The sequence below is a fragment of the Buteo buteo genome, chromosome 4 (genome assembly GCF_964188355.1).
Source record: "Buteo buteo chromosome 4, bButBut1.hap1.1, whole genome shotgun sequence".
NCBI lineage: Eukaryota > Metazoa > Chordata > Aves > Accipitriformes > Accipitridae > Buteo > Buteo buteo.
In genome coordinates this window covers 30,471,519-30,483,530 of record NC_134174.1, presented here as the reverse complement: position 1 = coordinate 30,483,530, position 12,012 = coordinate 30,471,519, and the positions used below count along the sequence as shown (strand labels likewise).

Below are 12,012 nucleotides of genomic sequence, written 5' to 3'. Positions count from 1 at the left end.
AGGTGCAGGTGAGCCGGAGGCTGCCCACCGCCTTTCCTAGGCAGGCATGCTGTGACTAAATGTTCCGGCGCAGAGAAACCCAGTTGTTCGCGGCGTTTGTGCTAACCCAGATGTTTTTTGCAGGAGCAGCTTGGGGGGGGGGTCAACTGCTGGTGCTGCCACGCAGGCAGGTCCGGGGAGGAGGAGGTGGTCCCTGGCAGGTGGGCTGCTGGCGGCAAGCACTCTGCAGCACGTCTGACTGCAGCTGCAGCCGTTTCAAACTGAAGCGGGGGCTTAGCAATCGCTGAGAGCTGGCTCGGCACGCATAAATACCCCTTCTCTTCAGAGATGCCGGTCTGACTGTCGTGTGTTGATGAGGAATTGCTGGCCTCGGCCAAATCCTGAGTGGAGAGTTGTCCGGATGAGCTGGCAGTCTGGAGCAGGGGCTGGCTTCGTCCTGGTGCCTGGCATCTGGTCTGTGGCCCATGTACCTCGGTGGTGCTCCCTGGACGAAGCCTTGCTTGCTGTGCCCTGAAGATGGACAGGGAATCGCTTTCCCTAAGGCATTTTTCCTTTGTGGAGGAGTGACAGCAAAACCAGGAATCGTGCTGAAAGAAACCTAGCTTGGTCACCTTGTGAAAAAGGGGTATTTGCAGAGTAGAATGCCCTTGGGAGAACCAACAAAAGAGCAGTTGTGCCCAGATCAGTGCCAGGCAGAGCCAAATGCCTTTTTGGAGGAGGCAAAGTGCAGCCTTTCAGATGCTAACTAGGTATTTGGGGTTTCGATCATTGGCTGTATGGAGGAATTGATGCACCATTGGCTCTAGGAGGATGTGTTGTAATTAATGCATCAGCTTATGCTGGCCGTTAGCATTTGTGCCTTCTGTAATGGGAGGAAGGGGTGTGCAAAAAATTCAATAGGAGACAGATGGAATGGACGTTTCGGAGATCTCTGTGGTGGGGAGATGTCACTGCTCAGGCCCCCGGTGACTCACAGCGCTCCCGTTAAGCAGAGTTTTGAAATTAGCATCTCCGCTGAAAAGCTTTTCCGAAGGCACAATTGATGTTTCCAGGTAGAGCAATTTCCTGCGTCATAATGGAACAGGAGGAGCACTTTACGCTTGGACACGATGCCTTTCCAGCAATATTGCTGAACTTCCCTGTAAGAAATTCTGATGTCATTTTTTTGGTCTGCTTCATAGACTGGATTAATCAGCAGAGACACACCCTCAGGGTCCCAGAGTTGGCTTGCTTTCATTAATTTGCACTCAAGTCTTTGCCGAACAAAGAAGGATTTGTTGAACAAAGCGGGGTCAGTGCTGGGATGAAGAGCCTTGCGCCTCTAGCCTGCTAGTTTGAATTAGGACTGAGCTGTAACTGTTAAATCCTACGTCCTGTGGCCTGGATTGGTAAAAACGTCCTGGCCTCAATCCTCGCTCCTGCGGAGCCTGCAACCTCAAGAGCCACCCCGGGGTGGTGGCCTTCGGGGCGGTGAATAGACTCCCCAAGCTCCCTAAATGAGACACAGTCAGAAAGCAGAGTAAGGAAGGTTTGGGCAACTGCTGCTATACATAAAAAGAGGTGTTCATTCTATACCCTGTTTGCTTTAAAGGCTAAGTGTGGTCACTAGGGGGAAAAATAATTTAAAGAATAGTTTCATTAAAGGCGAAACAAGTCTATGAGTAGAGGCTCTTTGCAGGGCCTGCTCTTGCGAGAGATCCATGGACCAGCTGAAGGCTGCATTTCTCTAGGTGCCCATCAAATGGTTTTTCTCCTTTCTTTCAGCTCTTCGAGAACTTCTACTTCGGAGAGGTGCAGCTGGACTCGGTGCGTCTTTCCCAGAGGTTCTCCTCGGATGCCTCTGGCTACTACGCGACGTCTGGGCAGCTGACTTTCTCCTGAAGCGGCAACACGGCTGCCGCAGCAGGTCCGCTCTGTGCGCAGAGGGACGCGACTCATTGGTCAAATGTTTTTATAAAACACGAATTTTGGATGGGAACCTGGGAATTCCAAGCAGGGATGCCTCGTGACTCCTCGAAAGCACATTGCAGCCGGGAACCGTGGCATTTCCCTGCAGCTTTTCCTACACGTATTGTCTTCTGGCAGAACCGGGGTCCTTCTGCTTCCTTTCCCCGTTGGTAACCTAAATGTCACAAAGTTGCCTGTCTGATGTCTGTTGCCTGTTTGTTTTCCAAGAAAACAACTAGAAAAACTGGTGCAGGTGGCTTTTGGGGCATCGCTGATGTTTAAGCGTGGCTTTATTTCAGAAGAAGGAAGTTTGTCTTAAAATAAGTATTTAAAATCCAAGAGAGCTCCCCAGAGCATGATTTAACGATATTGAGGTCAGGCTTTGCTTGGATCTCCAGCAGTGTGCCTGTGTGATGTAGATCTCCAAATAAATTAATTCCCTTCAAAAGCAAAGTGTTTATCTCCTGTTGCATTGATAGTTTCTGTAATTAAACTTCCAGCATGCAACTACGTTAATAAGAAAGCATTTATGGTAAGAGCTTTTTCCAGTGACCGTTTTGGAGCGTGTCAAAAAACATATGCCTTGTAGGTGTTTTCTCCATTAAAAGAAGTGCAAAACTCTTTGATACCATTGTGAATCCTTCAGAGATCTGAAGACAACTGTCTTTCTTGTAAATCTCCGCGTTTGGTAAGAATAGCGACACAGGCTTTCAACTCACCCGAGGATGAACCCTTTGAAAAATGGAGGATGCTGGTGTTTAGTTGTTTTGCAACGACCTGACGGCGGCTGCTGCTGCCCGTTCCTAGTTGCTGCCATGAACGTGGAATCGTGCTGTCATCGAGGTGGAGAGTGCGTTAGCTAGGGACGGGGCTGCTCCAGCAGCACCTGCTCATACTAGTAATCATTTTTTTTAAGAGGTTTTCATCCCTTTTCCTCCCTCCTGAAGTGAGCCGGCTGTGTGGCCGTGCTCTGACTGCATGCGCAAACGGCGGTGGGAGGCAGTCAGGATTCGGGGTGGCTTTTCTTTTTCCCCCAAAATGCGTTGCTGGTTGTGTTTCCAAGACCAAATTGCCTATCTCTGCTTTCAGGCTTTCTTGCCAGGGAATCAAATCATCTGTGGTTTTGCCGGTTGCCCTTTACCCTGGAGTCCGTGCTTGTCCCCAGTTACAACCGTTGGGCTTTTTGTCTCTGCTTTTCCTTGCAGCCAAATGCTTTTGTGGTCTCTAAACAGAGGAGGAAGGGCTGCCTTCGAAACTGTTTGCTCAGCAAGCAAAGCACCGGCACGCTCACTAGCCGCCCGATGCAGGGAGGTGCTGAGAGCACTTAACACCGGTTGCTGTCATCTTTCTGCCTGCTTGAAGAGGTGCTTGGCAAATCTCATCAGCTGCCCAAAGAACAGACCTGGGAGCTGCTCACACAGCTCAAAAGGGGATGCACCTTGGAAAGCTTCTGCCTGCTGGGGTTTTGACAACTCGCACCAAGAAGCTGAGCGCTACAGGACATGGGGGGTGCTGTTTGCGCTCGAGTTTTGCTTAACGGGGCATTGGTGGCATTTCTATCACACCTGCTTTCCTCCATTGTCACCCAATACTGGCAATTTTGAGTTCTTCACTGCTGTGGCCTCGTAGCGCAGCTGGCTTTGGGACTGAGCCTTAAACATCAGCTTAAACATCACCTCCCTAACGTGGGACTAGCTTTGACCTTGCAAACAGCCCCTCGGCGTGGAGGCAAACACGGCTTTTCTACAAAGAAGGGCCGATCTGAGGATACGCCTCCTCTTCCCACTAGTGTAGACATGTTTTAATGACTATTATTTCTGTGACCGTTTGGAAGTTGGTTGAATTTCGGCAGTAAGCGGCTTATCCCGCTGCTCTAGCCTGGCACGGCTAAATTCGTTTCACACCTCCGTCCCCAGGCAGAATTAAGGGATCTGGTCTGTTCCTCTCATCTGCGGAGTCATAGGTTAGGCTGTGATCCAGCAAGCCGTTGTGTGTGTACTTAAATTTACACCTCGCTTGATCCCTTTGTATAATGTTAAGCACACACGTGAGTCTGGTGGAGTGGCAGCTCTGCTTTGCCGGTAGCGCTTATTCTACAGACGAGAGGGGCAGAATTGGGTGTTACATCCCCTTACCCTTACGCAAGGGAGCTACTCACGTAAATAAAACACGCCTACTGCTTTTCCGGGGGGATCAGGGCCAGAAGAAAATGTACCGTGATGGATTTACCAAGGGTTTTCCCTTTTCTATCATTATTCATAGATATAATTAGAACAGTTTCATGCTGAGCACAATAAAACTGTTTTATGCATGGTCCTGCACTGATGAATGGAAACCCTGTTAAACCTGGCAGTGTTACGGATTTGCAAGATACAACCTAATACTTTAGAATTTGCCTAAAACTTGTTAAAACTGAAATCTGCAGCTCTGCTTCTTTCCCCCATCCAGGTTGCGCTGGAGGCTGGCCACCACACTTGCAGATCACCGTGTCCTTATTGCACAGAGGAAGAAGAAAGTTGTTTTATGCCATTGTTTTGCTCAGTAGCAAGCCTCACTAGAGCCCAGGTCATGAATGCGGCTCATCGTTAACTGTGAAGTTGAAACCCAACTCTGTTTTCTTAAACGCAGTGCCTGGAAGATGTATTTCCAACCGCAGCAGCCTCGCTTAGGGTCAGCGTCGCTGCTTCAGAGATGGTGCGTGCACCTGCCGTGGGCCGTAGCTGCTGGTTTTCCCGTAAGGAAATGCAGCCCTGTGTTTTCTCTCCACCCTGAAATCCTCGCAGGGAGAAGAAAAGCCACGTGTGTGTGCTGGGAGCTCCCTGGCTGCAGCTGCGAAGGAGCAGTGGGGACACGGAGCCCCGTGCCCGCACTGCTCCTTCGCAGGTGCAGCCGGGGTGAGTTGTCACTGTCCTTCCTTGCCAAACCTAAGGGGATGGCGATGTCTGGAGGTGACGGTTTGGAAGATGGGGGGATAGGGATGTAGGATAGAGTTTTGGTGGAGATGGAGGAGGTGGGAGGGAAGCGTGGCAGGGTCACGGGCTGCAGGATGGGGACATGGCAGGGACAGGGCTGGTGCGGTATGGGGATGTGGTAGGGACCAGGGATAGGGGATGCAGGATGGGGGTGTGGCAGGGATGCAGGATGGGGACCTGGTAGGGACCGGGGATACAGGATAAGGGATGCAGGATGGGGGTGTGGCAGGGATGCAACATGGGGACGTGGTAGGGACCAGGGATGCAGGATGGGGACGTGGTAGGGACCGGAGATGTGGGATAAGGGATGCAGGATGGGGGTGTGGCAGGGATGCAGCATGGGGACGTGGTAGGGACCAGGGATGCAGGATAGGGACCTGGTAGGGACCAAGGATGTGGGATAAGGGATGCAGGACGGGGACCTGGTAGGGACCAGGGATGCAGGATGGGGACCTGGTAGGGACCAGGGATGCGGGATAAGGGATGCAGGATGGGGGTGTGGCAGGGATGCAGCATGGGGACGTGGTAGGGACCAGGGATGCGGGATGGGGACCTGGTAGGGACCAAGGATGCGGGATGGGGGTGTGGCAGGGGCAGGGGAAGCGGGACGGGGAGGTGGTCGGGACCGGGGCTGCAGGGTGGGGACAGGGGAGGGACCGGGGCTGCGGCCGCGCCGTGCCGTGCCGTGCCGCGCCGTGCCGTGCCGTGCCGCGCCGCGCCGTGCCGCGCCGTGCCGTGCCGTGCCGTGCCGTGCCGTGCCGCGCCGTGCCGTGCCGTGCCGGCGGCTCCCCCGCCCCGGTGCCGGCGCGCAGGTGCGGCGGGCGCGGCGGAGGCCCCGCCCCGCCCCTCCCGCCGGTGCCGCCCGGTGCCGCCCCGCGGCCGCACTCGCCGCCGGCGCCTCCCCGTGCGCACCGCACCGCTCCGCACCGCTCCGCTCCGCTCCGCTCCGCTCCGCTCCCCCCGGCGCTGCGGCAGCATGCGGGGCCGCGGCGGGCACCGCGCCCTCCTGGCCCTCCTGGCCCTGCTCCTGCCCGCCGCCGCCGCCGCCGGCCCCGGGCCCGCCGCCACCGGCCCCGCCACCGGCCCCGGGCCCGCCGCGGCGGGGGAGAGCCCCGGTAATTTCATGGAGGACGAGCAATGGCTCTCCTCCATCTCCCAGTACGGCGGCAGGATCAAGCACTGGAACCGCTTCCGAGACGTGAGTCCGAGCCGGCAGCGGGGGCGGGGAGGCGGGGGGGGGGGGGGGGAACGGGGACACGGCGGGAGGACGGGGAACGGGGGGTCGGGACGCGCCGCCGGGCACCGGGAGCCCCCCTCCCCGCCTTCCCCGCCCCGCCGCTGCGGCTGCCGCAGCGCTACCCGTTCCCCGGTTGCCGGTGGCCGGCCCCGCGGCGGGCGGCCGGGGATGCTCGGCGCTGCCCGCATCCCGCCGGCCCCGGGACCCGGGGGATGCTCCCCGGCTTCGGCAGAGCCGACGCTAAAGGACCACCGTTCCCGACGTGGGCATCGAAGTCAAAACCGGCGTGGCCGACGCCAAGGCCACCCCGGGCAGGGCCGGGGGGGAGGGGGTGCGCTGTCCCCTGCGCCCTCCCGTGTCCCCCCCCGTGCCCCCCGTGGGGGCCCAGGCAGAGGTGCAGGCAGGGTCCCGCCTGCCCTTCGTGGGCAGCGGCGAGGGCAGCGCCCGTGGCCTCGGCCCCTCGGTGACAGCTCGCCGTGGGGCAGGCGGGGAGGGCGCCGGTGTGCCGCAGCCGGAGGCGGCCCTGGCTCGGTGGGGTGGTGGTCCCTGGGCTCGGGGGGGGGACACACGGCAGGGAGGATGCAGACACTGCTGGAGCGACGGCAGGTGACCCGGCACATTCGGGGAGGGGGGGGTCCTCTAACCCCTTGCTTTTACGCAGCCTTTAGTAACAGCCCTGATGGCATTTTGTTCCAGCCCTTCATTTTTTTTGGGGGGGGAATGCAATTGGAGATTTCTCCTGGGCTCGTTTTACACCCCTGCCCTCACGTTACCCCCAGGGCGAGGACATGGTGCTGCAGCCCCATCCCGGGGGGGGACCCGGGGGACCTGCGGCAGCCCAGCGGGGTGGGGGCACACCCCAAGCCAACACCCCCCCTCCCCACCCCGAGACGGCCCCTCCGGTCTTTGTTCAGATGTGCACTCAGGTTCACCTTGGCAGCAAGGATGCGCTGCTGGGAGATGTGCCCCACCACTGGGCAGGGGGCACCCCCCCCAAATAAACCAGTTAGGGGGACAGAGCATGGATAAGGGTGCAAGTAAACACCACCCCCCCCCCCCCCGGAGACCCCCACCAGCAATGTACCCGGCTGGCCAACACCAGCGCTGGGCGTCTGGAACCTTGACCGGCTGCAGATGCTCGAGGGGGACCATGTGTGGCTGTGCCCCCACCACGCTGGGCATCCCCGGGGGGGTTTGGGGCCTAGAGACCCCCATCCCCAGGCACTAAGAGCACATGCGGGGCCTGCCCAGCTGTGCCGGGGCTGCCAGGCCGGGGGGGGCTGCGGCCCTGCCGGCGGTTAGCAGGGATTAATAACCAAATCCCATGGATTTGTGGGGTTTTCGGCCGAGCAGCACCGGTGGCGGGGACGGTGACCCACGGCGTGGCGGGGAGGAGGCCGGCGGCCGTGTGCCGAAAGCCGCGCCGCAGGGAGCTGCCGGGCGCCGCAGTGTTACTAATCACGGCACAGGAACGCAGGCTATCGATTGCGGTGCAAACGCCGCTGCGCCGGAGCGAGAGACATCCCCTCCGGAGCTGCCTCCTGCGCCTCTGCTTCGAGCTGCCATCCAAAACCCTGCCTTGTCCTCCCCGGGGCCGCAAGGATGCTCCTGCCTTACCACGAAACCCGCCTCGGAGCATCCCGTGGGGCGAGCGATGCTGCCTGCCGGGAGGATTTGAGTCCCCGCTGCCCCCCCCACCCCCCAGCATGCTTTCGGGGCCCCGGGGGAGCAGCTCTGCCTCCCCAGGCGGCGACGTCCATCTTAGCCTGCTCCTTCTGGGCTTGCTATTGTAAAACTGGGGCAGCAGCACCAGGACTGTCACCCCACGGGGGTCCCAGAGGGGCCTCGCTGGGCTCCCGGGGGCTTCCTCCACTCGATGCCTTTTCCATCCCTCTTCCTTGCCTTTCCCGGCCAGCCAAGGGATGATGGGGAAAGGTTTTATCCTGTATAAAGGCTCTCCAGGATTACGGGTCTAGAGCCAGAGGGACCATATTGGGGGTGGGCGCTGGTGACATCTGGGGCTGGTGACAAGAGCTGTGGGCACCTTGGACGGTCGGGGTGCCAGCGTGCTTGTCACCGTGGGCCGGGGCCAGGGACTTTGGGCTGCCCCAGGACTGAGGGTGAGCACTCTCGCTCTCTGTTTCTTTCTTCTTTTTTTCGGTGTCGGCCGGGCCATCTCCACCACTGCGCTGCCAGGAGGTAGAGGTGAGCATCGAGGGGCTGCTGGTGCTGCCTTGCCCTGGCGGCACCCCACTTTTTGGGGGTGGGGGACCTCGCCAGACCGGTGGTCCTGAGTGGGATGGTGGCACGCCTGGCCCGGCGTCACCTCTCCCGCCACCTACCCTCACCCAGGCTCTCCCCCAATTAATTGCAGGATGACTACATCAAGAGCTGGGAGGACAACCAGCCCGGGGATGAAGGTACCACTGGGATGGGTTTGGGATGCGGCACAAGGGGACTCCATGCCAGCCAGCACGGGGAGGGGGGACACACACGCTTTCTGCCCGTACACCCCCCCCGGGGGCTTTTCCCTTCCGCTGGGAGCTGCGGCGGGGCCGGTGCGTGCTGGGAAGCGGCAGCTGGTGCCGAGGCGGCCGCCCAGCTGCAGCCTGAATGGCGCTTTGTGCCGGGCCGGCTGGTGGCCAGCGCTGCCGGGGCTCCCCCGGGGGGTCCCCACCTGCCCCGGCCTCTCTCTGCCCCCCCCCCGCTACCCCCCCAGGCCTGGACACCACCAAGGACCCCTGCCAGAAGGTGAAGTGCAGCCGGCACAAGGTGTGCGTGGCGCAGGGCTACCAGCGCGCCATGTGCATTAGCCGCAAGAAGCTGGAGCACAGGTAGGAGGACGGCGGGGCCGGGACTGAGCCGGCGGCGAGGAGCGAGGGGAAAACCGAGCCAGGGGCTCAGCACCGTCCCTTCTCCCCCGTACAGGATCAAGCCGCTGGGCACCAAGGGGCACGGGGGCTGCAAGCCCTGCCACGCCGCCCCGCTCGCCGCCGTCTGCGGCTCCGACGGCCACACTTACAGCTCGGCGGTAAGGACGGCGGCACCTCACCGCGGGGAGGGGGACACTGTGCCGTGTGTGTATGTCCCCCCCCCGCCAACGTCCCGCTGCCGCCCCACAGTGCAAGCTGGAGCAGCAGGCGTGCCTGGCCAGCAAGCAGCTGACGGTGCGGTGCGAGGGGCAGTGCCCCTGCCCGACCCCGCACGGTCCCGCCGGCGACGGCAAGCAAGGTGAGCGGGACTGGGCTGGGGGGGCATCTGGGGGGGAGCGTGTCCCTGAATCCTACCCGGCCTGACGCCACTCCCCCCCTACCCCCTCCATAGAACCGTGCACCGGGCAGGACCTGGCCGACCTGGGCGACCGCCTGCGCGACTGGTTCCAGCTCCTGCGGGAGAACGCCAAGCAGAACGGCTCCGGCGGCCTCCCCGCCAGCCCCGCCACCGGTAGGTTTCCCCCCCACCCCGCCACAAGAGGAGGGGGCACGGGGTGCTGTCCCCAGGGGGGGGTGTCCTGGGCAGCCACGGGCCCCATCCTGCCCCGCAGCGCTGGAGAGGAGCGTGGCGGCCAGCTGCAAGGAGGCGGTGGGGTGGATGTTCGCCCGGCTGGACACGAGCGGGGATCTTTTCCTGGAGGCGGCCGAGCTGGCCGCCATCAACCTGGACAAGTACGAGGTGTGCATCCGCGCCTTCTTCAACTCCTGCGACACCTCCAAGGACGGCCGCGTCTCCGCTCCCGAGTGGTGCTTCTGCTTCTGGAGGGAAAGTGCGTCATGCCGGGGCTGGGGGGGGGTGTGTGCGCTGGGGGGGTGTCCATCAGAGGGTTGGGGGGGGGGGTGCACGCCGTGGGTTTATGGGGAATCCGTGCTTTGGGGTGGGGGGTGCTTGACGTGGGCAGATGTACACCATGGGGTCTGGGATGCAAACCTTGGCGGGGGGATGCATGCCACGGGATGCACATCATGGGGTTGGGGGGTGCGCGCACCACTGGGGGGATGCATACCATGGGATTTTGGGAGGATGCACGTTGTGGGGTCATGGGGATTGCATGCTATGGGGTTGGGGGGGAATGCAGGTCATGGGAGGATGTGTGCTGGGGGGTCGGGGGGGGGCTGCACATTGTGGGGCCATGGGGAAGCACACCATGGGTGGATGCACACCACATTGGGGGGGGTCCACACCATGGGGGATGCATGCTGCAGGGTTTGGGGGGATGCAGACCGTGGGGGATGCATGCTGTGGGGCCAGGGGATGCACATCACAGGGCTGGGGGATGCGCACCATAGGGGAACACATGCTGCAGCAATTGGGGGGGGGAGTGCATGCCGTGGGGTCATGGGAGGCACACCATGGGGCTGGGGGGTGCCCACCGACCCTAAGGGCGGCATGTGGGGGGGTGCTGCAGAGCCGCCCTGTCTCAGGGAGCTGGAGAAGATTCAGATCCAAGAAGCAGCCAAAAAAAAGCCGGGTGAGTGGGGTGGGGGTCCCAGGGCCCTCGTCCCCTGGCAGGGCCCCACACGGCCAGGCTGGGGATGAGGATGGGGGGGGGGGGGGCGGCTCTTGCACTGCATGTCTTTGGGTGTGTGGGGGGGGTCTTATCGCTTCCCCGCAGGCACCTTCATCCCCAGCTGCGACGAGGACGGGTACTACCGGCGGGCGCAGTGTGAGCCGGGCGGCGGGGAGTGCTGGTGCGTGGACCAGCACGGGGCCGAGCTGACGGGCACCCGTGGCCGCGGCAGCCCCGACTGCGGTGAGTGCCGGGGAGGGGGGGAAGCCCCCTGCCCCGGGGAGAGGGGCTGCAGCCCCAGGACCCGGCCACGAACCTCTGCCCCTTGCCCCCCACAGAGGAGGCGGCGGGGTTTTCGGGCGACTTCGGGAGCAGCGTGGGCTGGGAGGACGAGGAGGAGAAGGAGCCGGAGGAGGCGGGCGAGGAAGGCGAGGAAGAGGAGGGCGAAGCGGGCGAGGGCGACGATGGCGGCTACATCTGGTAGAGGAGCAGGAGAGCCCGGCGAGCGGCACGGCGGGGCAGCAGCCCCCCAGCCGGGGGTCCCCGTGACCCCCTCCCTGTTGCCAGTGTGGCATGGGGTGGGTGCATCCCCCCCGGGCCCCGTGTGGGATGGGGCATCGGGGTGCTTGCCCAGGGAAGGGGTGAGCGGGGCGGGGGGGGGGCCACGCTTGTGCGAATTTGAGCTTTTTTTTTTTTTTTTTTTTTTTTTTGGGTAGAGCCTTGTAGGCCTAGTGTGCTGCTGCGTGGTCTTCAACCGGGCAAACGGCGCTAATAAAAGTGGGAAAAAAGGAAAAAAACAAAAATACCCCCATAGAAAAGCTGCCCCCCCCCGCATCCCCCCCCCCCCCCCCCGTGCTGTGCTTGCGCGGCCGCCCCGGCCCCCCTGGCGTTGTGTAGCGGCTGTGAAATAAATACCCCGTGCTGTGTCAAACGCTCGCCCTCCCGTTCCTCCCCCTTGACATCCCCCCCCATGCCCCACCTGTACCCGCGCACCCTGTGTGGGGTGCTGGGTCTGCTGGTGGGACTGGGTCTGCTGGTGGTGCCCTGCTGCTGTCCCCTGGGGGGGGTCAGGGGGCTGCCCCCCCCCACCAGTGCCCCTGGGTTTTGTCCCCGCATTCAGCTGACGTGGGGCTGGAGCTGACCTTCCTCCACAGGCTCCCAGCCCCAAATATGCCCCCCCCCCATAGCCGACCCTGACCGTCTCCAGGACCCCAGCCCCAAACTAACCCCCTTCCCTACCTGAGAACATCCCTTACAGGACCCCCACCCCCAAATCCAACCCACACCCCAGCCAGGACCCCCCCCCACCCCCCCCCAACCCCCCGGTTGCTCAGCACCATGGGACACCAGGG

At 61.7% G+C, this 12,012-nt stretch overlaps 2 protein-coding genes across 7 annotated transcripts in view; both read left to right on the top strand.

Moving 5' to 3' along the window:
- ASCC1 (activating signal cointegrator 1 complex subunit 1) overlaps positions 1-4,557 on the top strand; it is a 40,662-nt gene extending 36,105 nt beyond the window's left edge. For 5 of the 6 annotated variants that reach the window (XM_075025403.1, XM_075025406.1, XM_075025402.1 and 2 more), the window contains one exon: positions 1,765-2,568. In XM_075025403.1, coding sequence (XP_074881504.1) covers positions 1,765-1,881 — 117 coding nt within the window. In that variant the 3' untranslated portion in view covers positions 1,882-2,568. Of the gene's footprint in view, positions 1-1,764; positions 2,569-4,395 lie in introns of those variants that run through there. The other variant, XM_075025407.1, reaches the window with a different exon arrangement.
- Positions 4,558-5,667: 1,110 nt separating this feature from the next.
- Positions 5,668-11,591, top strand: SPOCK2 (SPARC (osteonectin), cwcv and kazal like domains proteoglycan 2). The gene is made up of 10 exons (XM_075026858.1): positions 5,668-6,117; positions 8,531-8,576; positions 8,876-8,990; positions 9,085-9,187; positions 9,279-9,387; positions 9,481-9,600; positions 9,701-9,919; positions 10,559-10,621; positions 10,766-10,903; positions 10,999-11,591. The coding sequence occupies exons 1-10, from the start codon at positions 5,896-5,898 to the stop codon at positions 11,142-11,144; spliced, it is 1,281 nt and encodes a 426-aa protein (XP_074882959.1). The 5' UTR covers positions 5,668-5,895; the 3' UTR covers positions 11,145-11,591.
- The last annotated feature ends 421 nt before the right edge of the window (positions 11,592-12,012 follow it).